The sequence below is a fragment of the Vulpes vulpes genome, chromosome 10 (assembly GCF_048418805.1).
Source record: "Vulpes vulpes isolate BD-2025 chromosome 10, VulVul3, whole genome shotgun sequence".
Classification (NCBI taxonomy): Eukaryota; Metazoa; Chordata; class Mammalia; order Carnivora; family Canidae; genus Vulpes; species Vulpes vulpes.
The window spans coordinates 81250550-81278440 of record NC_132789.1 but is presented as its reverse complement, the minus strand read 5'-3'; the positions used below and the strand labels follow the sequence as shown (position 1 = coordinate 81278440).

Sequence of the window (27891 nt, the reverse complement as noted above, 5' to 3'; positions counted from 1 at the left end):
ATCTACTTCAAGGTTACAAACATGTTTTATTTTCTTTTGGAAGCTTCTGACCTTTTATATTTGAGATTTACATTGAAATCCATCTGGAACTCATTTTTGTTTATGGTGAGAAATGTAGGTGTCAAGATTATTACGGGTTTTTTCCCTATCAAATGGAAGCCCAAATTATCTAGCATCATTATTTGAAGAAACCATCTTTCCTTTGCTGGACCAGTGTCATCTCTGACCGTAATCAAATGCTGTAAGTGTGTGGGTCTGTTTCTGTAGTCCCTTAGCTGTTCCATTGGTCTATTACTCTATCTTTGCACTAATTCTAGACTCTTTTAGTTATAACTTTATATATTGACCTTGTATCTAGTGATCTTGTTAAATTTTCTTATTAATCTAATAGTTTATAGAATCTTTTGGATTTCTAGATATGCAGTCATATAATTTACAAATAATGTTATTTTTTTCTTCCCTTACCATCCTTTTTTATCCTGTCTCTTCCCTCTTACTCCTCTCTCTATTTCCTTCCATTTTCTTTGCAGTATTTCCCTGCTTGACACCTCTAGTACAGTGTTAAATCGAAGTGGTGATGATCTTGTTTTGCTTAGAATCTCATTGGGGAAGTTTCCAAGATTTCACCATTGTATATAAATGCTGTAGGTAATTTGTCTGAAAGATGCTATTTTTCATATTAAGGAAATCCTATTTACCAAGATTTTTAAAATTATAAATGATTATTGAATTTTTCAGATGCCTTTTTTTTTTTTTTTTGCATTTAACAAGTTGATTGTATGATTTTTCTCCCTTCTTCTTAGTGAAGTCAATTCCACTAATTTTCAAATGACAATCTAACCTTGTATACCTGGAGTAAACCCTCCAAAACTATTTGGCTGTGATACATTTTCCTTTTTATATATTGCTTGATATAATTTATTGCTAATATTTGCTCTAAATTTATTGTTATCATGAGAAAAATTGGTCTGTAATTTTTCTTTCTTATGTCCTTACCAAGTTTTGGAACTAAAGTTATGATACCTTCATAAAAACACTTAAAAGTGTTCCTTCTTTTTCTATTCCCAAAGCATTTGTGCAAAATTGATATAATTTCTTCTTTGAATATTTGGAAGAATTGACTGGCAAAATTCTGGAACTGGAGTTTTGTGATAGATTTTAAATTATGAGATGGTTTCCTTAATAGATAGTTCTATTCGTATTTTGTTTCTTCTTTTTTAGCTCTGATAATTTTTTTTGAAGAATATGTTCATTTTGTCTTTTCATATGTATAACTTGTTAAATCAGTCTGATGAATTCTTAGTTGCAGATATTTTATTTTCAGCTCTATCATTTCCATTTAAAAAGGATATTCCAATTCTCAGATGAAATTCTTTATCTTTTCATTTATTTTCTTCATCTTGGCCTCTTATTTCTTAGCCATGTTAATAGTAGTAATTTTTTTATTGATTGCTAGACATTGGGGGCGGGGGGAGTTCTTTTTTCAGCTCCACTAGCTGTGTGTGGATTTTAGTTTTAAGCATTTGCAATGTGACTAATCTTAAGATGTGCTGTAAGTGAAAAATGCTGGATTTTTTTTTTTTTGTATAACAAAAAAGAATGTAAAATATTTCATTAACAACCTTTTATATTGATCACATGTTGAAGTGTTATATACTAAATATATATATATATATATATATATATATATATATACTAAATATAAAATTAATTTGACCTGTTTCTTTTTACTTTTTACAAATGCAGTTATTAGAAAATTTTAAATTATGTACACGGGTCACATTTGTGGCCCACACTCTTATTCTACTGGACAGTACTGCTCTTAATATATTCTTTCTCTAGAAAGTTTAGTTTTTCCTGGGCTAGACAGATAGATGGAATAGCTTTACTCCTCTCAGTCTCTAAGTTGGGTTGAGGCTTTGATGCAATTTGGGTAAGGTTCTGTCTACCTCTGTTCTTTAATACTCCTATATCATAAAAAAAAAAATACTCCTATATCATAGCTACTCAAGGTTGCTCAAGGCTTTCATCTAGGGGCCTGATGTATTTACTGGGTTCCTTCTCCTTGGCATGTTCTAGACTGTAGTATTTGTTTCTTCACCCCTGAGAGATTACCAGAAACTATGCTCTGCTCTCATTGACCGCTTGCTTATCCCTTTAGCCTCCCATTTCAGACAGTTTCACAATGTGGCAAATGTTTTGAGGGGAAAATAGGATGTGTGCTTGAAGCTCTTGAAGTCTCTAGTTTTGTCTTTTCTGAAAAATTACTAGTAATAGCTCTGCATGTCTCTCTGTCTTCAAGAAGCAGCTCTCTGCCTGGACAAAACCACAGTTCTCAGCATCTTGCCTCATCTTAGACTCTAGACCCTGCCCATGGTGGAAGTGGGTACAGAAAGACTTCTCCCCAGGATCCTGGGCTCCTCTAGTCTTATTTGCTTCAGTAGCTCTGATAACTCTAAAATGATTGTATGATTATAGTTATTTTCAGCAGAAACATTGATTTGCTACCAACCACCATCCTCCTTGGTGAGAAGATACTTTTAAAAGTATCTTCTTTACTTAAAAGAGATACTTTTAGAGTCCAGACCTTTCTCATGTAGCTTCTATGGTGGAATCTTTCTGTCTTGCCTTTCCTTCCATAGGATCCTTGCTAGTCCCTTTAGGAGTTGCCTCTTAAAAAGGAGGTATAAAATTTTGAGTCATCAGCATATAGCCACTTGAGGTATCTGAAGTCATAGGTCTGGATATGATGATATAAGACAATTGTGTAGATTAAATTCTGAGTTGTGAGACTAGCTATAGGACAGGACTATGAGGAATATAACACTTAAGCAACAAACAAGGAATCTCCAGAAAGACAAGGAGGAAGAAAAGAAAGAAAAGGAAAGGAAAGGGAAAGGGAAAGGGAGAAGAGGAATATCTGAAGAATGTGAAATCAGAGGCCATGAGAAAAGAACATTTCAACAGAGGTTACATCAAGTTATGCAGAAAGGATAAGAAATTTCAAACTGAAAAGTGTCCCATGGATTGAGCAATGATGACACTTATTATATTACAACATTCTTATGAGGAAAGCTTATAAATTATACAGGAGTAAAATTATCCTACTTTTATTTTTGATCTACTATACTACATATTTTTATCTATTGTCATTTCTTGATTATTCATTAGATAAGACATTTAGCTTTTCTTTTTATTTTTTTAATTTTTATTTATTTATTCATGAGAGACACAGACACAGGCAGTGGGAGAAGCAGGCTCCACACAGAGAGCCCGGCGTGGGACTCGATCCCAGGACTCCAGGATCACACCCTGGGCCAAAGGCGGCGCTAAGCCGCTGAGCCACCCTCGCCGCCCCCTAGCTTTTCTTTAGAACTAAAACATAAACCAAAACTAAAACATAATTTTAGTATGTATATATGCATGTATTCATATTTACTGGTTTCTTTTAATGATAATTAAGTCTGGTTAACTTGGTTTCTCAAGTTTTTTTGTTGTCCAAAACTATTTAGTAGTTTCTTCTTAACATTTCTTTGCCATTTTGGGTGTTTGATGAAATTATTATTTTAAATGACATTAATTTCAAATTTATTCAGAACTGCTCATGTAGATTAGTAGAATACTAGTTCTTTTCTCTTTGTTATACTTCTTTAAAAAATAAAACAAAACGAGGGCACTTTTAGACCAGTTAAGCAATATATTCTTAACTCTGTAGGAACTCTTTCTGTAGTAAATTTGTCTGTGTAGAAATTTTTTCTGACTTACCACCCAAAATGAATGTCTTGACAATCTGTAGCAAGGTGACTGGTTTTGACCTCAAAGTCACCTTGTTACGTAGTTGCCTTCTTCACTGGGGCAAAAGAGCTTGCTTTCCATACTGAGCTTTTTTCGAGTTGGATTCTCTTTTGTTAAGTTGCTTTTGTGGTATTCTTAAGTAAGAATAGCACATTTGGAACTTCTGAAGTTTCTTTTGGATCATATTAGACTTTTTTTTTTGTCTACAAGTAGGTCATCATTGCTGTTAACTGATTCTGTTCCTTCATAAGTGGAAGGATGGTTAAAATTCCAGGATGTGCTCCTTTGTGTGTTGACAGTTCTCTTTGAGATTTTATAGAATTTTATCAAGTCACAGCTATGGCTTATGAAGGAGGAAAAGATAGAGTGAAGAGTAGAGGACAGCTTTCTTGAAACAGCTATCAAACAGCTATTTCTTATTTCATTAATTTTCCAGGGATATGTGTTTAGCAATAGCAAAGGACTTATAAACAACTTTGTATTTAATACTGCACAGGATTTTTATTGATAAATGTTGCTTGTTTTTTTTAAATGTAAGCTTTGTTTATGGTGGATTTAATCAGTGTATCCTTGGAAGGGTACATGTGCTCATAAATAAATCATAGCCAAAATAGAGGTAATGACTCAGGCTGGTGATTAGAAGTAGAAAATCCCAGAGCCAGGCTGAAAGATACCTTGATAGAGAAACTAATGGATTGTATTTATATACAGTTTTTACCATTGTAGGCTTTGCACCATAGGAGCTGATATCAAGGAAGGAATATTAAGGAAAGGTGGTGGCTCCTGTTCAGAAGTGACTCAGTAGACTTTGGGCTGTCAGTAGTGCTGATGTTGTGGTCCATTACATGGCTTCTCCTACCACTAGATGGAATACCTACTATGTAGGTTGCCTCTAAAACACATATTTTAGAACTAATTAACTAAACAAGATCATGGTCAAATAATGAAATGAGGGCAGTCTGGGTGGCTCAGCGGTTTAGCGCCACCTTCAGCCCAGAGCGTGATCCTGGAGACCTGGAATCGAGTCCCACGTAAGGCTCCCTGCATGGAGCCTGCTTCACCCTCTGCCTGTGTCTCTGCCTCTCTCTCTCTCTCTCTCTCTCTCTCTTTCTCTCTGTCTCTCATGAATAAATAAATAAAATCTTTTAAAAAAAATAAATGAAATATGTGGTTTGTTTTTTTTAAATATTTATATTTGTGGGGTGCCTCGTAGCTCAGTTGGTTAATTGTCTGCCTTCTGCTCAGGTCATGATCTCAGGGTCCTGGGATCAAGCCCCACATCAGGCTTCTTGCTCAGCAGGCAGTCTGCTTCTCTCTCTCCCTCTACCACTTCCCCAGCTTGTGCTCTCTTGCTCTCTCCCTGTCAAGTAAATACATAAAATATAAAATCTTTTTTTTTTTTTTTTAAGATTTTACTTATTTATTCATGACAGAGAGAAAGAGAGGCAGAGACACAGAGACACAGGCAGAAGGAGAAGCAGGCTCCATGCAAGGAGCCCGATGTGGGACTCAGTCCTGCAACTCTGGGATAACGCCTTGAAGCCAAAGGCAGACACTAAACTGCTGGGCCTCCCAGTCGTCCCATAAATACATAAAATCTTTAAAAAATATATTTCATGTATTTTTTAGAGACCAAGAGAGCACGCGCTGCAGCAGGGAGGAGAGCAAAGGGGGAGGAAGAGGGACAAGCAGACCCTATACTGAGCACAGAGCTTGACGAGTCCTCGGATCATGACCTGAGCTGAAACCAAGAGTTGGACATTTAACTGACAGAGCTACCCAGGCTCCTCAAAATGAAATGTTGAAGAAATATCTATTTCAAATTAACACTAGGAATTGTCTCAGTTTGTTATATCTGTTTGAGTTAGTTATAAACACTTGTAAAAACCCTAGATATTTTTTAACATGGAATTTTTACTAGTCTTATATAAATTTTTCAATATTCATTATTCATCTGATGCCCTTATGTATTAGTTTTCTGTTTCTGTGTAACATATTACTACAAATTTAGTAGGTTAAAACAACACATACTCAGTTTCTGTGAGTCAGGAGTCTAGGTATATCTAAGCTACATCCTCTGCCTGCAATCTTACAAGGTTATAATCTTATCATAGGCTTGACTTGGGAAGGACCTCTTTCCAAGTTCACTCAGGTAGATGTATCTTTAAGCACATGATTTCAAATATTTAACTTACTTTAATAAGTCTTGACTTTATTAATCTTTTAAGTTTATCTCTTTGCCAAGTTTCCATTTATTTTCTCTGTAATTTAGAACATTCTTTTAACATTCTTTGATAAACCATGTTATGTATTTTGTATACAAAACTGTGTTTAAACTACAATATTACATAAAACCTTAAAACTTTAAATATAAATATATATTGTGGTCAGGATCATTAAATAAAATCATTAGATAAAATCCAGAATTCAGTAACAAACTGTATCAAGAACTGTTCTGAGAGGAATTGATCTGAGAAGGTGGGGGTCCCTGGTAACTTTGGCCAGATTGGTCAAAGATTGGTTTCAGTGATAGGAATAAAATTCAGACTGCAGTGGGATAAAAATAAAAAGTAAAAAAAAATTTTTTTTAAACTTTAAAGGAGTTTTGCTGTAAAAGGCAACAGAGGATTGGGTCAGTAGGTGGAGGAGAATATAGGATTTAGAAAGGGTTTTATTTTTAATTTTTAAAACAACAAATATTGTGGCATATTTGAATACTGATGACAGGCTTCAGTTAAGAGAAGATTATTTGGAGAGAGAATGTTTATTAGGGATCAGGGTCTTTGGGTTGGGAAAGTCTTCGCAAAGGGATCTGTTGGCAAATGGAAGAACTGGCCTCAGAAAAATTCAGGAGCAGTTAGTTATTTTACTGTACACAGCTGATGGAAAGATGGTATTTTTTCTGATTGTCTCTGTTTTTTTAATAGACAGTTTTTAAATTGTCAGTTAAACAGGGATTTTTTTGTTTGTTTTTTTTTATTTATTTTTTTAAAGATTTTATTTATTTATTCATGACAGACAGAGATAGAGAGAGGCAGAGACACAGGCAGAGGGAGAAGCAGGCTCCATGCAGGGAGCCTGACGTGGGACTCAATCCTGGGTCTCCAGGATCACACCCCAAGCCGAAGGCAGTGCTAAACCACTAAGCCACCGGGGCTGCCCTAAACACTTTTTTTTTCTTTTTTTAATAATAAATTTATTTTTTATTGGTGTTCAATTTACCAACATACAGAATAACACCCAGTGCTCATCCCGTCAAGTGCCCCCCTCAGTGCCCGTCACCCATTCACTCCCACCCCCCGCCCTCCTCCCCTTCCATCACCCCTAGTTCGTTTCCCAGAGTTAGGAGTCTTTATGTTCTGTTTCCCTTTCTGATATTTCCCACACATTTCTTCTCCCTTCCCTTATATTCCCTTTCACTATTATTTATATTCCCCAGATGAATGAGAACATACAATGTTTGTCCTTCTCCGATTGACTTACTTCACTCAGCATAATACCTTCCAGTTCCATCCACGTTGAAGCAAATGGTGGGTATTTGTCGTTTCTAATGGCTGAGTAATATTCCATTGTATACATAAACCACATCATCTTTATCTACTCATCTTTCGATGGACACCGAGGCTCCTTCCACAGTTTGGCTATTGTGGACATTGCTGCTAGAAACATCAGGGTGCAGGTGTCCCAGTGTTTCACTGCATCTGAATCTTTGGGGTAAATCCCCAACAGTGCAATTGTTGGGTCATATGGCAGGTCTATTTTTAACTCTTTGAGGAACCCCCACACAGTTTTCCAGAGTGGCTGCACCAGTTCACATTCCCACCAACAATCTAAGAGGGTTCCCTTTTCTCCGCATCCTCTCCAACATTTGTGGTTTCCTGCCTTGTTAATTTTCCCCATTCTCATTGGTGTGAGGTGGTATCTCATTGTGGTTTTGATTTGTATTTTCCTGATGGCAAGTGATGCAGAGCATTTTCTCATGTGCATGTTGGCCATGTCCATGTCTTCCTCTGTGAGATTTCTGTTCATGTCTTTTGCCCATTTCATGATTGGATTGTTTGTTTCTTTGGTGTTGAGTTTAATAAGTTCTTTATAGATCTTGGAAACTAGCCCTTTATCTGATATGTCATTTGCAAGTATCTTCTCCCATTCTGTAGGTTGTCTTTTAGTTTTGTTGACTGTATCCTTTACTGTGCAAAAGCTTCTTATCTTGATGAAGTCCCAATAGTTCATTTTTGCTTTTGTTTCTTTTGCCTCGATGTATCTTGCAAGAAGTTACTGTGGCTGAGTTCAAAAAGGGTGTTGCCTGTGTTCTCTTCTAGGATTTTGATGGACTCTTGTCTCACATTTAGATCTCTCATCCATTTTGAGTTTATCTTTGTGTATGGTGAAAGAGAGTGGTCTAGTTTCATTCTTCTGCATGTGGACGTCCAATTTTCCCAGCACCATTTATTGAAGAGACTGTCTTTCTTCCAATGGATAGTCTTTCCTACTTTATCGAATATTAGTTGACCATAAAGTTGAGGGTCCACTTTTGGGTTCTCTATTCTGTTCCATTGATCTATGTGTCTGTTTTTGTGCCAGTACCACACTGTCTTGATGACCACAGCTTTGTAGTACAACCTGAAATCTGGCATTGTGATGCCCCCAGCTATGGTTTTCTTTTTTAAAATTCCCCTGGCTATTCGGGGTCTTTTCTGATTCCACACAAATCTTAAAATAATTTGTTCTAACACTCTGAAGAAAGTCCATGGTATTTTGATAGGGATTGCCTTAAACGTGTAAATTGCCCTGGGTAACATTGACATTTTCACAATATTAATTCTGCCAATCCATGAGCATGGAATATTTTTCCATCTCTTTGTGTCTTCCTCAATTTCTTTCAGAAGTGTTCCATAGTTTTTAGGGTATAGATCCTTTACCTACTTGGTTAGGTTTATTCCTAGGTATCTTATGCTTTTGGGTGCAATTGTAAATGGGATTGACTCCTTAATTTCTCTTTCTTCAGTCTCATTGTTAGTGTATAGAAATGCCACTGATTTCTGGGCATTGATTTTGTATCCTGCCACGCTACCAAATTGTTGTATGAGCTCTAGCAATCTTGGTGTGGGAGGCTTTTGGGTTTTCTATGTAGAGTATCATGTCATCGGCGAAGAAGGAGAGTTTGACTTCTTTGCCAATTTGAATGCCTTTAATGTCTTTTTGTTGTCTGATTGCTGAGGCTAGGACTTCCAGTACTTTGTTGAATAGCAGTGGTGAGAGTGGACATCCCTGTCTTGTTCCTAATCTTAGGGTAAAGGCTCCCAGTGTTTCCCCATTGAGAATGATACTTGCTGTTGGCTTTTCGTAGATGGCTTTTAAGATGTTGAGGAATGTTCCCTCTATCCCTACATTCTGAAGAATTTTGATCAGGAATCGATGCTGTATTTTGTCAAATGCTTTCTCTGCATTTAATGAGAGGATCATATGGTTCTTGGTTTTTCTCTTGCTGATATGATGAATCACATTGATTGTTTTACAAGTGTTGAACCAGCCTTGTGTCCCGGGGATAAATCCTACTTGGTCATGATGAATAATTTTCTTAATGTACTGTTGGATCCTATTGGCTAGTATCTTGTTGAGAATTTTTGCATCCATGTTCATCAGGGATATTGGTCTGTAATTCTCCTTTTTGGTGGGGTCTTTGGTTTTGGAATTAAGGTGATGCTGGCCTCATAGAACGAATTTGGAAGTACTCCATCTCTTTCTATCTTTCCCAACAGCTTTAGTAGAATAGGTATGGTTTCTTCTTTAAACGGTTGTAGAATTCCCCTGGGAAGCCATCTGGCCCTGGACTTTTGTGTCTTGGGAGGTTTTTGATAACTGCTTCAATTTCCTCCCTGGTTATCGGCCTGTTCAGGTTTTCTATTTCTTCCTGTTCCAGTTTTGGTAGTTTGTGGCTTTCCAGGAATGCGTCCATTTCTTCTAGATTGCCTAATTTATTGGCGTATAGGTGTTCATAATATGTTTTTAAAATCGTTTGTATTTCCTTGGTGTTGGTAGTGATCTCTCCTTTCTCATTCATGATTTTATTAATTTGAGTCTTCTCTCTCTTCTTTTTAATAGGCTGGCTAATGGTTTATCTATCTTATTAATTCTTTCAAAGAACCAACTCCTGGTTTTGTTGATCTGTTCCACAGTTCTTCCGGTCTCGATTTCGTTGAGTTCTGCTCGAATCTTAATTAACTCTCTTCTTCTGCTGGGTATAGGATCTATTTGCTGTTTTTTCTCTAGCTCCTTTATGTGTAAGGTTAGCTTTTGAATTTGAGTTCTTTCCAGTTTTTGAATGGATGCTTGTATTGCGATGTATTTACTCCTTAGGACTGCTTTTGCTGCATCCCAACGATTTTGAATGGTTGTATCTTCATTCTCATTAGTTTCCGTGAATCTTTTTAATTCTTCCTTAATTTCCTAGTTGACCTTTTCATCTTTTAGCTGTATGGTCCTTAAGCTCCATGTGTTTAAGGTCCTTCCAAACTTCTTGTTGTTATTTACTTCTAATTTCAAGGCATTATGGTCTGAGAATATGCAGGGGACAATTCCAATCTTTTGGTATCGGTTCAGACCTGATTTGTGACCCAGTATGTGGTCTATTCTGGAGAAAGTTCCATGTGCACTTGAGAAGAATCTGTATTCAGTTGAGTTTGGATGTAAAGTTCTGTAGATATCTGTGAAATCCATCTGGTCCAGTGTATCATTTAAAGCTCTCATTTCAAAAAAATAAATAAATAAATAAAGCTCTCGTTTCTTTGGATATGTTGTGCTTAGAGGACCTATGTAGTATAGAAAGAGCTAGATTGAAGTCACCAATTATAAGTGTATTATCTAAGTATTTATTCACTTTGGTTATTAATTGATTTAAATATTTAGCAGCTCCCACATTCGGGGCATATATATTGAGGATTGTTAAGTCCTCTTGTTGGATAGATCCTTTAAGTATGAGATAGTGTCCCTCTTCATCTCTCACTACAGTCTTCAGGGTAAATTTTAGTTTATCTGATATAAGGATGGCTACCCCTGCTTTCTTTTGAGGACCATTTGAATGGTAAATGGTTCTCCAACCTTTTATTTTCAGGCTGTACGTGTCCTTCTGTCTAAAATGAGTCTCTTGTAGACAGCAAATAGATGGGTCCTGCTTTTTTATCCAGTCTGGCACCCTGCGCCTTTTGATGGGGTCATTAAGCCAGTTCACGTTCAGAGTTACTATTGAAAGATATGAGTTTAGTGTCATTGTGATATCTATTCAGTCCTTGTTTTTGTGGATTGTTCCACTGAACTTCTTCTTAAAGGGGAATTTTAAGAGTCCCCCTTAAAATTTCTTGCAGAGCTGGTTTGGAGGCCACATATTCTTTCAGTTCCTGCCTGTCTTGGAAGCTCTTTATCTCTCCTTCCATTTTGAATGAGAGCCTTGCTGGGTAAAGTAGTCTTGGTTGCATGTTCTTCTCATTTGGGACCCTAAATATATCCTGCCAGCCCTTTCTGGCCTGCCAGGTCTCTGTGGAAAAGTCTGCTGTTACCCTAATATTCCTCCCCATAAAAGTCAGGGATTTCTTGTCTCTTGCTGGTTTAAGGATCTTCTCTTTATCTTTGGAATTTGCAAGCTTAACTATTAGATGTTGAGGTGTTGAACAGTTTTTATTGATTTTAGGGGGGGATCTCTCTATTTCCTGGATCTGAATGCCTGTTTCCCTTCCCAGATTAGGAAAGTTTTCAGCTATGATTTTTTCAAATACATATTCTGGCCCTCTGTCTTTTTTGGCGCCCTCGGGAACCCCAATTAAACGTAGGTTTTTCTTCCTCAGGCTGTCGTTTATTTCCCTTAATCTATCCTCATGGTGTTTTGTTTGTCTCTTTTTTCCTCAGTTTCCCTCTTTGCTATCGACTTGTCTTCTATGTCACTCACTCGTTCTTCCACCTCGTTAACCCTCGTCGTTAGGACTTCTAGTTTGGATTGCATCTCATTCGATTGATTTTTAATTTCTGCCTGATTAGATCTAAATTCTGCAGTCATGAAGTCTCTTGAGTCCTTTATGCTTTTTTCTAGAGCCACCAGTAGCTGTATAATGGTGCTTCTGAATTGGCTTTCTGACATTGAATTGTAATCCAGATTTTGTAACTCTGTGGGAGAGAGGACTGTTTCTGATTCTTTCTTTTGAGGTGAGGTTTTCCTTCTAGTCATTTTGCTCAGTGCAGAGTGGCCAAAACCAAGTTGTATTGGGAAAAGGAGAAAAAGAGGAGAGAAAGAAGGAAAGAAAAGAGAAAAAAAGAGAAGAAAAAGAAAGGAAAAAAAGGGTAGGGGAAGCAAACAAATCAAAAAGCAAAAAGAAAAAAAAAAAACCACGGGGATGTATCTTCTGATTTTGTATAATTTAAGTCCCTTGACTTCCTCTGGAACTGGTCCGTCTAGCTGGTCTTCTGGGGGAGGGGCCTGTTGTACTGATTTCAGGTGTTAGCACTTGGGGGAGCTGCTCTGCCCCCTGCCTGGTGCAGGGCTCAGCGGGGGTTGTTTACCCCGTGAGGCCCCAGGAGGAACAACCCATTGGGGAGGCCAGCTCTGGAGCCCTGGCTTCAGCCCGCGCAGTAACTACAGAGCTCTCCATCTGCAGGGCCTAGAGGCTCCGGGGCGGGCCGCTGATCTGCTCAGCTCGGGGCAGGAGCGTCCTTTCCGTCCTGTGCCCTCCTGGCCTCTGCCTGTCCCGGGGGGAGGCCGGATCCTGGGCTGTGTCCCCGGCGCCCTGTGCTCCGGGGCCTGCGCTGTTGGATTGGCGCTCCCGGCTGTGCAGCCTCCTCCGCGGAGCCGCCGCCCGAGCCCCTCCGAGCTGCTCCCGGAGCCGCGCAGCCCCCTCCGCACGGAGCCTCTTCCTCTGCCCGAGCCCCTCCGAGCTGCTCCGGGTTCTGCTGTGCGCACTGCAGCCCTTAGGGAGCTCGGCGCACTCTCCCGGGGCGCAGGTGTCTGTTAGTGTCCCAGGGAGCCTGAGGGCATCCCCGCCCTCCTGGGTCCTGCTTCAACTCCCTGCAGGCCCCTTTCCGCCCAGGAAGGTTGGTGCAGCTCCTGCTTCTCCGGGTCGGGGCTCTCCTGTCCTGGGGACACTCGCCCCCGGCCTCAGCCCGGCTCCTCGCGGGGCCCCTCCCCCTTGGAGGCCTTTCGTTTCTTTATTTCTTTTTCCCCGTCTTCCTACCTTGATAGAAGCGCGAACTCTTCTCATTGTAGCATTCCAGCTGGTCTCTCTTTAAATCTCAGGCCGAATTCGTAGATTTTCAGGATGATTTGAAGATTATCTAGGTAATTTGGTGGGGACAGGTGACCTGGGGACCCTACTCTTCTGCCATCTTGCCCCTCCCTCTAAACAGTTTTTTTAATAAAACAATAGCTCAGAAAAGATTAGAGATGTTAGGATTTGAGGACAAGCCTAGAAACAGCTAATCCAGAGACCGTGAGCATGGATATTTTTCTTCAATAGGCGTAGAATAAGCAGAGAGTTGGATATAACCAGGATTATTTCCTTAAAAAAAACAAAACAAACAAACAAAAAAACAGAGAGAGACATTGAATTTAAGTGTGTAAAGAGATTGTCATGATGAACTATCAGATGTCTTGAGATAAAGTAGGAACTAAGATTGAATGGATTAATGAATAGTCAAGAAGTAGGTGGAATCAGTGGTCTAGCTGTTTTGCTGGGGGTAAGACTATTGCCAGGGGTATCACTAAAGAAAGCCAGTAATTTAGGAGCCTGTAAAGATGAGGTATTTTAAGTCAACATTTCAGCTATATTGCAGCCGTTGCTCATGATCAAGTGTGAATATGACTAATCAAAATTGTTGGAAGTGAAGAAATGAAGAAAAGGAGAATCCACGTTGTTAAATGGATGTATAAATCACCAAGAAGGATGAGTCTATTAGTGGAAGAAAGGAGTACTATTAATGAGATACTAAGCTCAGGTATTGAAACTTCCTGAAAATCTTTCTTCCCCCAACCACCATCAAATTAAAAATAGCTTTTTAAATAAGATAAATACATGTTTATTAAGAAAAACATAGGCAATACATAAAGTTAGAATAAAATGAAAATGATTTATATTCTCATCACTATAGATATTATCTATATTTTAGCGAATATCCTTAGACTTTTTCTCCATCCATAAAAAAATCTTTAAAAAATATAAGATCATACAAGTTATTTATTAGTATTTTACTTTTTAAAATTAACCAGAGATAGCTGCAAATAACTGCAAATATATAGAAAGATACATCATTTTTACTTGCTGTAGGATATTCCAGGATATGGACTATTATTTAGTTAACCACTCTGTATTTTACTATTGCTATGTAACAACCTAAAACTTAGTGGTATTAAACAACAGTTATCATTTATTATCTCTCATGATTTCTGTTCAAGGATTTGGAAAGATCTTGGCTAGCCAGTTCTCTCTCATAGTCTCTCATGCAGTTAAAGTGGTATGTCAGCTACGCTGACTGAGACTGGAGAATCAATCCACTTCTAAGGTGGTTCACTCATGTGCTGGCAAGTTGGGCCTAGGTTTCTCTCCATATGGACCTCTCCTGGGGGCTTCTTCAGTGTCTTCATGTCATGGAGCTGGTTTCTCCAGAAGGAGTAGCACAACAGAGGAAGAAACTGTAGTGTCTTTTATGACCTATCTGCAAAGTCTCTCATTGTCACTTGTGACATACTCTGTTGGTTGCACAAAGCCAACCCTAACCCATTGTAGGAAGAAACTAGTTAAAAGCCGTGAATCACCAGGGTCATCTGGTTACCACGATCACCCTTCAATTGGTAGTCATATAACTTATTTGCAAATATGAATATTATTATATTTATAATCATTATGTGTATAGTTCCAGAAGTGAAGTTACTCTGTTAAAGGCTAATTACATTTAAAATGTTGGTAGGTCTTACCAGATTACTTTTCAGAAAGCTTATACCTATTTAATTTCTATATCAGTCTATGAGAGTACATTTCCCTTACCCTCACCAATAATGAGAGTTCTTAATTATTTTAATCTTTACCAGTATGATATTATACACACACACACACACATTTTTAAACTTGTATCTATTATTGAGATTGAACAATTTCCTTGTGTTTGTTGGCCCATTACATTTCTCCTTTTGTATATACATATATACTGTACATAGCATATGTCTATTTTTTAAATTTGTGTTGATTTTTTCCCCTTAAGGTTTTGTGACCTGAGTTGATATCAAGAGTTAGGTCCTTAACTGACTGAGCCACCCAGGTGCTCCTCTGATTATTTCTAAGATCTCATTTCTTTGTTGTGAAATAGAGGTGTTTTTTACCCTCAGTTTACTGTTTTGTTTTTGTTTTTGTTTTTTACTATTTTTTACTTTATTTTTAGCCTTACAGAAATTTTTGATGTTTATTGTAGTCAAATTTGTTTTCTTCCTTTATCTTTTGGTTTGTGAACTGCTTTGGAAGGTGAACCCTACCAGAAGATTGTAAACGTGATCTTGTATAATTATTCTAATACTCTTGTAGTTTTGTTATTGTGATTGTTTATTTGTATAGATATTTAATTCTTTAAGAATGTACTTTTGAATTTGGTATAAAGTTAAAATCTAAACTTTTATTAAATAACCAGTCGTTACAGTGCTAGTTTTGAAAGCCATCCTTTCTTCACTATGGCAGTTAGTTTTCCACTCAATATCCATTCTCTTTAACCTTTTTTTCTGATAGAACTCCAATTTTATTCAACTTTCTACCTTCCAGAAAGTAGCTATGTGCTGCCACTCAGGGAATGAGTCCAAATTGAGGCAAACCAATCATGGTGGTCCTGCTCCTCTATTGATGATTAACCTAAGGATGGATATTTAACAGGAGCTTCTGAGAATCTGTGCTTGTTCTTTTTTTTTTTTTTTTTTTTTTGAGATTTTATTAATTTGAGAGAGAGAAAGAGAGAGCATGAGTAGGGGATGAGGAAGGTCAGAGGAGAAAGAGAAGCAGCCACCCCACTGAGCAGGGAGCCAGATGCGGGGCTTCATCCCGCGACACTGGGATCATGACCTGAGCCGAAGACAGACCTTAACTGACTCAGCCACCCAGGTGCCCCAAGGTATGCTTATTCTTAAAAAAGATCCAAGACGTGAGTAGTATTTAATTTCTGCCTCTGGAGGAGTGCTGCAGCCATCAAGTGACTACTATAAGGGAAATCAGTTTGAGAACAGTGCTATCCTGGAAGAGTGAGAAGATGAAAGGACCTGAGTCTTAGAGAGCATCCTTGAGCTTTTGAATTAACCTATCCTGTGACCATATTAACTCAGACATTCCTATTATATTCCTATTGGCTAAATTTTCTCATTGTTTAAGTCTCATTGAATTAGATTTTATGCTACCTGCAGCCAAATGCACCCTGACCTGATATGAAATGCACACCTACTGATATGAAATATAGTACCATACCATTTATTTAATATGGCTTTGTACTAGGTTTCACTTTCTAGACTTACCAGCTTTATTCCTTGTCCTCATTTTTCTCTTTTGGATATTAACTTTTCTTATCCTCCCCCATTTTTCCCCAGAAAAACTTAAGAATCTAATTAATATTTTAGTTCTACTTTCTTTCTTTCTTTCCTTTTTTTTTTTAAAGCCCAACATGGGGCTTGAATTCATGATCCTGAGATTAAGACCTGAGCTGAGATCAGGAATCAGGCACTTAACTGACTGAGCCACCCAGGCATCTCTCTCTCTCTCTCTCTCTCTCTCTCTCTCTCTCTCTCTGTTTTCTCTTTGATTTCATTTGTCAAGTATATTTTTAACATTTGCTTGTATTTAGAATATTTCTCTTTTTTAAATTTCTTTTTATTGGTGTATTTAGAATATTTCTTAATCACTGTATTAAAACAGATTTGCCTTTTTTTTATATGTAGTCAGCTTTACTGAGATATAATTTACATACTATGTAGTTCATTTAAGATGTATAACCTTGGTTTTTAGTGTGTTCATGGAGTTGTACAAGCATCACCAGTCTTAGAACATTTTTATGACCCCCAAAGGAAACCATGTACTGATAAGTAATCACTTCCCATCCCCTGCACCCCACCACCACCACTATTCGGCCCTACGCGATTACCAATTTACTTTTTGTCTGTATGGATTTACCTACTTTGGACATTGATATAAATGGAATCATATAGAATGCAGTCCTTTGTGACCAGTTTATTTCACTTACTTTCAAGGTTCAAAATATTTATGTATATATCAGTGCTTCATTTCTTTTTATTGCTAAATTATATTGCATTGTATGAGTATGGCCTATTTTATTTATCCATTCATCAACTGTCGGACATTTAGGTTGTTTGCATCTTTTGGCTACTATGAATAATGCTGTTATAAACATTTGTGTATATATTTTTTGGGTGAACATGTGTTTTAATTTCTTTGGAATATATATCTGAGGATAGAATTGCTGATCATCTGGTAACTATGTTTAATCACTTGAGGAACTGTGAGATGATTTTCCAAAGTGGTGGCACCATTTTACAGTGTAAAATGTACAGCCAGTACAGTATTTTACAGCCAGCAGTATTTTAGGGTTTCAATATCACCACATGACTTGGGTTTTTTTTTTTTATTTTTTTATTTTTTTTATTTTTTTTTATGACTTGGGTTTTTTTTGTTGAACGGAGAACTGGAGTTTTTGTATGGTAAAATATACATAACATAAAATTTACCATTTTAATCATTTATAAGTACAGTTCTGTGGCATTAAGTACATTGTTGTACAGTCATCACCACCATCCACCTCTACAACTGTTTTATCTTCCCAAACTGAGACTCCATACCTATTAAACACTAACTCCCCATTCCCTTCTCCCTGCAGCCCCTGGCAACCATCATTCTACTTTCTGTCTCTGAATTTGACTACACTAGCAGGTACCTTACGTGAGTGGAATCATGCAGTATTGTTCTTCTATAACTGGCACAGTTCACTAGCACAATATCCTCAAGAGAACCTGTTTTTGTTTTTTAGTTGTTATTTTTAAGTAATCTCCCTACCAAACGTGCTGCTCAAACTTACAACCCTGAGATCAAGAGTTACATGCTCCACCAATTGAGCCAGCTGGGCACCCCAAGACCCTGATTTTTTAAAGATGGTGTTTGATGCATATATCTTTTATCAACTTATTTTATACTTTCTATATACCACCCTACATGGTAGGGTGGTATAACTTTTTTCAGTATATATAAAAAATAATAAATAAAAATTTTTAAAAAATGAAAACTTTTTTTAGTATATATAATACTATTTACTTTTTTCCTCTTTAAGATTTTTGAAATTGAAATATATATTTAATTCTATTATTGTTCTCTTTTATAATTCCCTTTATGTCATATGTGTATATGTTTATGTGTTGGCTTAAAAGGAAGTTGTATTATGATAGGATTGTGGGGAATTCTCTCCTACCCATAATTCATTTAATTCATGTTTTTTTTTTTGTATAATATAGGATTTCAGATAAAATTATAGCCACTAAATTATTATCTTTATATAATATAAAACACATTATATTTATAAAAGCATAGTCCCTGGAATCATACTGCCTGTTTGAATCACAGCTCTGCCACTTACCAGCTGTGTGGCTTCACTGAAATTACTTAACTTTTCTGTGTCTCACTTGTCTCATTTGTGACAGCAGGATAATGTTACCTGCCTCATTGCTAGGATTAAGTAAATTAATATACTTAATGCACTTAGAACAGTACCTGGCACATAATAGTGCCAGGTAAGCACTTGCTGCTATTATTGTCATTAGCGTTCTTTTTGAGGAATTATTATTGACACATTTTATTTTATAAGTATATTGATTTTTTCTTTTTTTATTCTTTTTGTTGATTTTTCTTCCTCACTACTAATATTTTTATTATGACTTCTTTCTTGAAGTCATGTGGGTTTTTTTTTTTTTTAAGATTTTATTTATTTATTCATGAGAGACACACAGAGAGAGAGGCAGAGACAACAGGCAAAGGAGAAGCAGGCTCCATGCAGGGAGCCTGACGTGGGACTCGATCCCAGGTCTCTAGGATCAGGCCCTGGGCTGAAGGTGGTGCTAAACAGCTGAGCCACCCGGGCTGCCCCTGAAGTCATGTTTAAACCCTATCTTTAAAAAAAAAAAAAAAAAAAACCTATCTTTTTGTACCTCTTTGAGTAGTTTTTTTCAGGCATGATCTTATTTGCCACTGTATTTTTTATTTTTAGCCCCTATAACATTGTTCAACACATAATGGTTTCTCAGTAAAGATTTCATATATGTGGAGCTCTTGCCTGGCTGTTAAGTTCTGGTAAAAGGGTAGGCTACAGGAAGACTGCAGGGCAGGAAGAGGAAAAAGACTTACTTCCCTCTGTTAATTGTCCTGTTTGCTTTCCATCATCCTAGCAGTGTTTCTCCACAGCAGCAGTTCCTTCCCATAGAGATACCTGAGTTCATTTTGCAGTTTTTCTAACACAGCATCAGCATAGTGAATCCCACCCACATCAGAAATGTCAGCACCACAAGCTGCTGCCTTTGGCCCAGGGCAGGATCCTGGAGTTCCGGGATCGAGTCCCACATTGGGCTCCCTGCATGGAGCCTGCTTCTCCCTCTGCCTGTGTCTCTGCCTCTCTGTGTCTCTCATGAATAAGTAAATAAAATCTTTTTATTTATTTATTTTTTTAATTTTTTTTAAAGATTTTATTTATTTATTCATGAGAGGCATAAAAAGAGAGAGAGAGAGAGAGTCAGAGACAGGCAGAGGGAGAAGCAGGCTCCATGCAGGAAGCCTGAGGTGGGACTTGATGCGGGGACTCCAGAATCACACCCTGAGCCAAAGACAGATACTTAACCGCTGAGCCACCCAGGGATCCCCTCCCCCCTTTTTTTAAAGGTAAGTTAGCACTGATACAAGTTTTTTAAAAGCAACAACAACCACTGACAAAATACTATGAGGAGTAGAGATTTATTCATTCTTACATTCTGTAGTTAAAAGGAGAAATCATTGTCTTAAAAAAATAACTACCTTTTCATAGGATTCCTTTTCTCTTTGTCTTGTCCACATCTCTATTTTTATCTACCCACCCTTCTCCTCCATAAAAAAAAAAAAAAATGAATAAAAGAATAAAGAAAGAAGAAGGGAAGGAAGGAAGAAGGGAAAGAGGGAAGGAGGAAAAGGAGAGAAATGAAAGAGTGAAAGAAAGAAAAAAGAAAGAAGGGAGAGAGGAAAGGAAAATAAGAAGATACAGTCATGTTCAATTAATTGTTTTAGTAGAGTAACTCATAGAATCCAGATTTAGATTCTTTTGACACTGCCATTTGTTTGTGTTGTTAAGGTAAACCTGTGTTTTTGGTGATGTATATAGTTTATATATGTTCGATAATTAAGATAATTTAGAAATAAGTATTTTTCTTTTAAAAACTACTTCAAAGAAAAAATTTTAGAAACTTAGGTTTACCTTTTGACTTATGATTTTCTTTCCCTTGTTAAGGAAGGATATTTTGGACTCTTGATTAAAATAAAATTAAGAATTAAAAAAATTTATCTGGCATTTCTTATTAAAAATCTAGATTTTAGGCTTAGAATATCATCCAGACTAGATAAATCGCTTACTGTTGTTCAAGAAAAAAAAGCTGTGTTTTTTTTTTAATTATTGATTTTCTTTTGTTAATATTTTTTGAAGTTTATATATAATCTGATTTATTCTTAAATGTGTTTCAGGTATATTAGGTATGGTCCTTGAAATAAAGTATACCTGAGATATAACGTTAGATTCTTTTCCTACTTATATCAACATGGTCTTCCATTGGCTATATACATTAATACATGTCTGATTCTGAACTTGAATGGTATACAAGTTTCTATAAACACTAAGACTGCATACATCTATTTTTATTTTGTCTATAACATGGTACATGTAGAGTGCTTATTAGCAAGTGTAAGAATGGATCATGATGTAAAAATGCCAAATAACTGGTAATGGTTGTTATACTGTCATTCTCTCAGTGAGCAAAATGTTAATTTTAAGCCAACTTTAAAATGTATTCATTATAATAAATTATATTCATTGGGTAAAAATATAATCTGACTTCTGTTTTCTTGGCAGCAACTTGAATTGGTGGAACCAAGTGGCTGGATTCATGTTCCCTTAACTGATAACCATAAGAAGCCAACTCGCACATTCATGATACAGATTGCTGTTCTAGCCAATCACCAAAATGGAAGAGACACCCACATGAGACAAATTAAAATATACACACCAGTGGAAGAGAGCTCCATTGGTAAATTTCCTAGATGTACAACTATCGATTTCATGATGTATCGTTCAATAAGGTGACCTTAACACAGAACAAAAGTCATTAAACATATCATTGTTTTATCTCATCAGTAAATATATCTGGAATCTTTATTCGAAAAAGCATCAGTTATTTTGCAATTTTGTATGCATCGAAGAGTACTTTATTGTAACTTTAATGAGTAAATTTTGGGTCATCCTATTTTTATTTTCTTTAACATATAATAAAGCTCACATATTTTACATTATTAAAAAAAGATTTAAAGCCAATCATGAAATTTTTTAGTATATCAAAAGAAAAACAATTGAACTGAAAATTTTAAGAGATACACAATTTTTTACTAAGTGATTATTTCATACAGTGAACATGCATTAGGTAATAATTTATTGCATGTTTGGGAACAATATTTTATCAATAGATACTATCTTTAATAGGCCAAAATTATTTTTTTTCCTTTCTCTAGAGGAAGCTTATTTTTTTAATATGGGACCTTTTAAAAAACAGTGTCAAAATACCTTAGCATTAGGTGTCTTATGAGAACCATTCTGATTTGGAGAATATAGTTATATTATGACATAATTACTTCCATGAAATACTTTTAATCCCAGGGTTCTTTAAATCCTGATATTGGGTCAGAGATTGATAGTATCATCTGCTATTTATCCCAGTTCTGCTGCTTATAGAAGAGTTCATTTCAAATTTGTGTCTGACACTGAAGCATAATGAGGGATAATGATTCTCCTAAAAATTTTTAAAGTACATAAAATTGTTCTTTGTATATAAAAATATTTTAAAGGAACTGAAATGTGTTTTCTTTCCATGGTTTAAAATGATTAGATTTGATTCTGTATCAATTTTTCCCCCCATATGTCTATTACTTTTTAGGAGGATCATTGTTTAGCTACAAGAGCTTCCACAGATTGGTTAATTGTTTGGGAAAGATTCCTTGGTGGTTCTTGCATTGCTGGGTAGACTGAAGTCTTAAGTAGTAAAGTTTTCGTTCTTTTTTTGTTTTAATTGAAGTATAGTTAACATGCAATGTTCTGTTTGTTTCATGTGTATAACATAGTGATTTGATAATTCTGTATGTTATTTAGTGCTCCCCAGGATGAGTGTAGTCACCATCTATCACCATACAAAGTAATTGACTATATTTTCTGTGTTGTACTTTTAATTTCCATGTTTTATTTATTTTATAACTCTTAATCCCATTTGCCTGTTCCACCCATCCCCCTAACTCCCTCCCCTCTAGCAACCACCAGTTTGTTCTCCATATTTGAGAGTTCGTTTGGTTTTGTAGACTACACATATGAGTGAAATCAGATGGTCTTTGTTTTTCTTTATTTGATTTACTTCACTTAGTATAATACCCTCTAGGTCCCTCGATATCATGAATGGCAAGATCTCATTTTTTACAGCTGAGTAATATTCTATCATGTGTATTTATATAGCACATCTTCTTTGTTCAACTACTGATGGACACTTTAGGTTGCTTCCATATCTTGGCTATTGTTAATAATCATTCAATAAACATAGGGTTGCATATATCTTTTTGAATTAGTGTTTTTGTTTTCTTTGGGTAAATACCCAAAGCAGTGGAATTGCTGGGTCATATGGTGGTTCTTGTTTGTTTTGTTTTGTTTTTTAAAGATTTTATTTATTTATTTGAGACATAAAAACAGTGTGTGCACACATGAGCTGGGGGGGTATGGGTGGTGGTGGGGAGAGGCAGAGTGAAATGGAGAAGCAGATTCTCCACTGAGCCAGGACCCTAACGTGGGATCCAATCCCAGGACCCAGAGATCATGACCTGAGCAGAAGGCAGACACTTAACCGACTAAGCCACCTAGGCGCCTTATGGTAGTTCTGTTTTTTACTTTTTGAGGATCCTCCATACTGTTTTTGACAGTGGTTCCATCAATTTACATTCCCACCAACAATGCGTAAGAGTTCCCTTTTCTCCATATCCTTGTCAACACTTGTTATTTTTTGTCTTTTTGATAATAGCCATTCTGACAGGTGGGAGGTGATACCTCATTATGGTTTTGATTTGCATTTCCTAGGTGATTAGTGATATTGAGCATTTTTTCATGTGTCTGTTAGTTATCTGAGTGTCTTCTTTGGAAAACTGTCTATTCAGTCACCTTGCCTATTTTTTAATCAGATTGTTTTTTGGTGTTAAATTGTGTAGGTTCTTTACATATTTTGGGTATTAACTTCTTATTGGATATATCATAGCAAATATCTTCTCTCAATGAGTAGATTGCCTTTTTGTTTTATTGGTGGTTTCCTTTCCTGTGCAAAAGCTTTTTATTTTGATATAGTCCCAATATTTTATTTTTGCTTTTGTTTCACTTGCCTGAGGAGAAAAATCCACAAATACGCTGCTAAAGCTGATGTTCAACAGATTACTGCCTGTGTTTTCTTTTAAGAGTTTTATGTTTCAGGTCTCACATTTAGGACTTTAATCCATTAAATAGTAAAGTTTAAAAAATAATTAGGTATATGCTTTATTCTGGCAAGGAGTACTAATTTACATGAATACTATAAAAAAGGGTTTCATTTTTTCACTCAGCAGAATTTCTGCTGTTCTTTCTATGAGTTCCAAAAAGAGTTTTATTGTTATTTTCATTTTGTTTCTTTGAAGTAAGCATGGTAGGTGATCTCTAGCGTCACCAAAAAAAATCTGTAACCAAGACTCATTTCGGATCAGCACATTAATCCAAATGTAGATGTGTGATGCTGGAAATGGTAGAAGAGAGGAAAACATATGGATAAGAATTAAAAGAAAAGGAAAGAGGGTCACCTGGGTGGCTCAGTTGGTTAAGTGTCTCTCTCAGCTCAGGTCGTGATCTCAGGGTTGTGAGTTCAAGTCCTATTATGTTGGGCTTCATGCTGGGTATGGAACCTACTTAAAAACAAAACGAAACAAAAAAAAAGAAAGAAAGAAAAAAGAAAAGGAGAGAATCAAGAAAATAATAGCAGTATTCACTAGGTACTGTATTTAATGTTTTGCTTTAGTCTAATAAGGAAAACATTCATGTAAACATAGGGTCTTAGGAAAAGAGAGAAATCTAATAAAAAGTACAGAAGGTTTTATTAGTAATGTTACTATTTGCTAAATCCTTTTTAAAATTTTGCTTAGAAGAAACAAGGAAGAGGACTATCATTTACATGATCCACTCAGTTATCTCCTGTTAATAGTTTGTTAAGAGGCTCCTAAAATCAGGAGGGATAAAGAAGAATGTTGAGAAAACCAGTACGTTTTCTATTTCTACTCTTATTCTTTATTTTTTATATGCCAGCTGGCTGATCACCTTTATTAGGCATGGGAAAACTTGGTAGCTGAGTATTATGGAGATAATGCATCCCTTTTTATAAGGATTATATAAAATACAGATAGACCATGTATATTGGCAAAGGATAATTATCTAAAGTAGTTGCATTTCTCTTTTAAAAGTGCAAGTAATATACCCGACAAAGGATTTGTATCTAGAATATATATATATATATATATATATATATATATATATATATGAATAATGAATTCTTACAACTCAAAAGAACACAACCCAATAAAGCAGAAAATTTGAATAGTCATTTTACCAAGGAAGATCTTGAATTGGCAAATGAGTTTGTAAAGAGATGCTCAGCTTCACTGGACATTAGTGAAATGCAAAGTAAAAACCACAATGAGGGGCACCTGGGTGGCTCAGTGGCGTGATCCTGGGGTCCTGGGATTGGGGCTCCGCATCAGGCTCCCTGCATGGAGCCTGCTTCTCCCTCTGCCTGTGTCTCTGCCTCTCTCTCTCTCTGTGTCTCTCATGAATAAATAAATTCTTAAACACACACAGTGAGATACCATGTTGCAACCACTAGGCTGGCTGCTGTTAAAAAGACAATTGCAAGCATTGGCAAAGATGAGGAACTGGACCTCCCAATGATGGTGAAATTGCAATTACTGTATAACCACTTTGTAAAATAGTTCAGTAATTCCTTAAGAAGTTAAACATAGGGCAGCCTGGGTGGCTCAGTGGTTTAGTGCCACCTTCAGCCCAGGGTGTGAACCTGGAGACCCTGGATCGAGTCCCACGTCAGGCTCTCTGCATGGAGCCTGCTTCTCTGCCTGTGTCTCTGCCTCTCTCTCTCTCTCTCTCTCTCTCTCTCTCTCTCTGTGTCTCTCATGAATAAATAAATAAAACCTTAAAAAATAAAATAAAATAATAAAATAGAATCTTTAAAAAAATAAATAAACATATACCTATTATGTGATCCAGTCATTTCACTTCTTGAAATTTACCCGACAGAAAAAAAAAAGTGTGTTTATACAAAGAATATTCATAGCTTTATTTGTAATACTTGAAAACTGGAAACAACCCAAATATTGATGAGTAGGAAAATATATATGAACAAATGTTCATATACTCACATAATAGAATACTACTTAGCAATAAAAATGAAAAATTAATACATGCAACAACATGGATAAATTTTCATAATAATTATGCTGAGAGAAAGAAGCCATACAAAAAAGTATATACAATTTGTTTTTGTTTTTTTAATTCTAGAAAATACAAACATATCATATGACAGAAACAGATCCATGATTGTATAGGATGGGAAGTGTGGAGAAGTAAGGAAGGATGGACTATTTTGGGGAATGATAGCTATGTTCATTATCTGGATTGTGATACTGGTTTCACAGATATATCCATATGTCCAAATTTATCAAATTATACACTTTACATATGTGTAGTTTATTTCATGTCAATTATACCTCAATAAAGCTGATTTAAAAATAGCTTATTCTACCTGTTGCACATAGTAATCATTCAAAGATGCTAGATCTGAAGTAGTTTTATGTGTTACTGAAAGGATCTGAAAATAAAAAACCTAAGATTGAAGAGCCATTTTAACAGTTAATAAAACAGTGACAGCAAATTAATTCACTCATTCATTTATAATCAGTATATGCCTTTGAGTATTGGACAAACCATGCAGTTTTAGATTTAAATTTTTAAATTTCACATATAATCTAAAATGTAAGATACTTTGAAAATGAGTTTATTAGCTGGAGAAATATTATAAGAAGCTGTAAAAATGAATTTTAAAATACAGCAGTTCATTGAATACTAATAAATACACAACTCTAAAAAAGACTAGTAGATTTTGGGTATTAACTTAGATTTAATTAGGAAACCAAGGTAAATCTGATGCAGACCTTGGTTTCCAGTTGCTTCTAGTCTATTAGGGGTAGTAATAGGTCTCTCTCTACTCAGCCAAATCAGAAATTAGAGTGGTAAAATCTCTGATGGCAAGGGGGTAGAAGGGAGAGTTGACTTTCTCTTCAGGAAGATGGAGGTAAAGCTAAGACATTTGTGGAGAAAGTGGAATTTTTAAAAGAAAGACTATTTGTAATATTATCTAGTTATTTACTTTTCAAGCCTATTCTTGAATCCAGACTGTCATTGTTTTTATGAGTAACAATTAATTTGAAACAGATGATTTGTGTTTCAGAATTAAGTGATGTTTTGTATATTTACTCTTGTTTGAAAGTTTCCAACAATTAAAACACTGACAATCTTGAAAAGCAATTTTAGTTACCATGCCTTCTGTTCTTTTAGCCATTATAACACCAAGATTATTTTCTTTTGCCCACATTGTTTTGGCTTTCCCCACTTCTCCTATGACTCCTTAGGTGAAAGTACCCTCTCTTTATTCTGTGGCTAATCCCATTACCATCGTTTGTCTTCTCTTGTCCTTTCTGGTGAATAGAACCCACTTACTATTTTGCACATATAGGCAAAATTACAGTTGGACCAATCTAGAAGTGTTCTACTTGCTTATGAAACCTTTTCCTGGCTGAATTTTTATTTCAGGAAATGATATTTCACCTCCTGTATTACAGAAGCTCTAGCATTTACCATTTCAGTTGTTTTAATGACGGGTTTGTGGCCTAAGCTTTCCACTGATGAAGTTCAGTGATCATCATAAGATATTCTTCCACTTTGCATTTGCTTTTCTGATGTTGGGAGTAAATTATGATTCTCTCCCTGTGGTCCTAGGAGTAATTTCCCAAACTGTTTTTATAGACTTTATTCTGAGACTAGCTCTCCTCTTTACCCTGGCATTCATCTATAGCTGGAGATCCAGATTTTAACAGATCATTTCCTGTTATTACTACAGCAGTATCAAAATACTGATCACTTACCAAGAAGCAAAGTATCCAAAAGACTGAAGCAGAGAGTTCAGCCAGCTGTTTGTTTTTCAACTGTTAAAATTTGTGAGAATCACATGTTAAATGGATATGGCTACAGAATGAAGCAGGGGTGGTCTAGGTAAAAGGAGAATGATAACAAGCCATCCAGCTCTTAAGTTCTAACACACTCAGGTGTTTATCAAAGACAAAGAAAAGGAATTTCGCTATTTTAAAAGAGTGCTTATTTTTTAAGGTAGCATTCAGTAACTACTAGGAGATGCAAGTAACGTATTCTTTGGAAGTTTAATTTTTTTTCTCAGTCATTAGGACTGTTTAGAATAAAACTCATTTTTTTGTCTTGAAATTTTCAATTGTTAGACTGGCAGTCAGGTATGATTTTGATTCTTCTTCTTCCCATACTCGGTAACCCCAAGTCCTGCAGATACTTTCTCCACATTCACTTTTAGTTTCACTCCATTTATATCACTGTAGGCCAATTGCAGGAAGCTCCCAGCTGGACCATTAGTCTTTAGTTTATGCTAAGATAAAATTATCC

General features: G+C 36.1%; 1 protein-coding gene across 7 annotated transcripts in view; it reads left to right on the top strand.

Annotated features, from left to right (window-relative positions):
* The window catches only part of ANAPC10 (anaphase promoting complex subunit 10), a 228208-nt gene that overhangs the window by 60896 nt on the left and 139421 nt on the right, over nt 1-27891 (top strand). The window contains exons 5-6 of one of the 7 annotated variants that reach the window (XM_072724749.1): nt 17692-17744; nt 20947-22683. The exons of 3 other annotated variants lie outside the window; for them this stretch is intronic. In XM_072724749.1, coding sequence (XP_072580850.1) covers nt 17692-17744; nt 20947-20992 — 99 coding nt within the window. In that variant the 3' untranslated portion in view covers nt 20993-22683. Of the gene's footprint in view, nt 1-5424; nt 12172-17691; nt 17745-20946; nt 22684-27891 lie in introns of those variants that run through there. 3 more of the 7 variants (XM_026018170.2, XM_072724750.1, XM_026018171.2) reach the window with 3 other exon arrangements.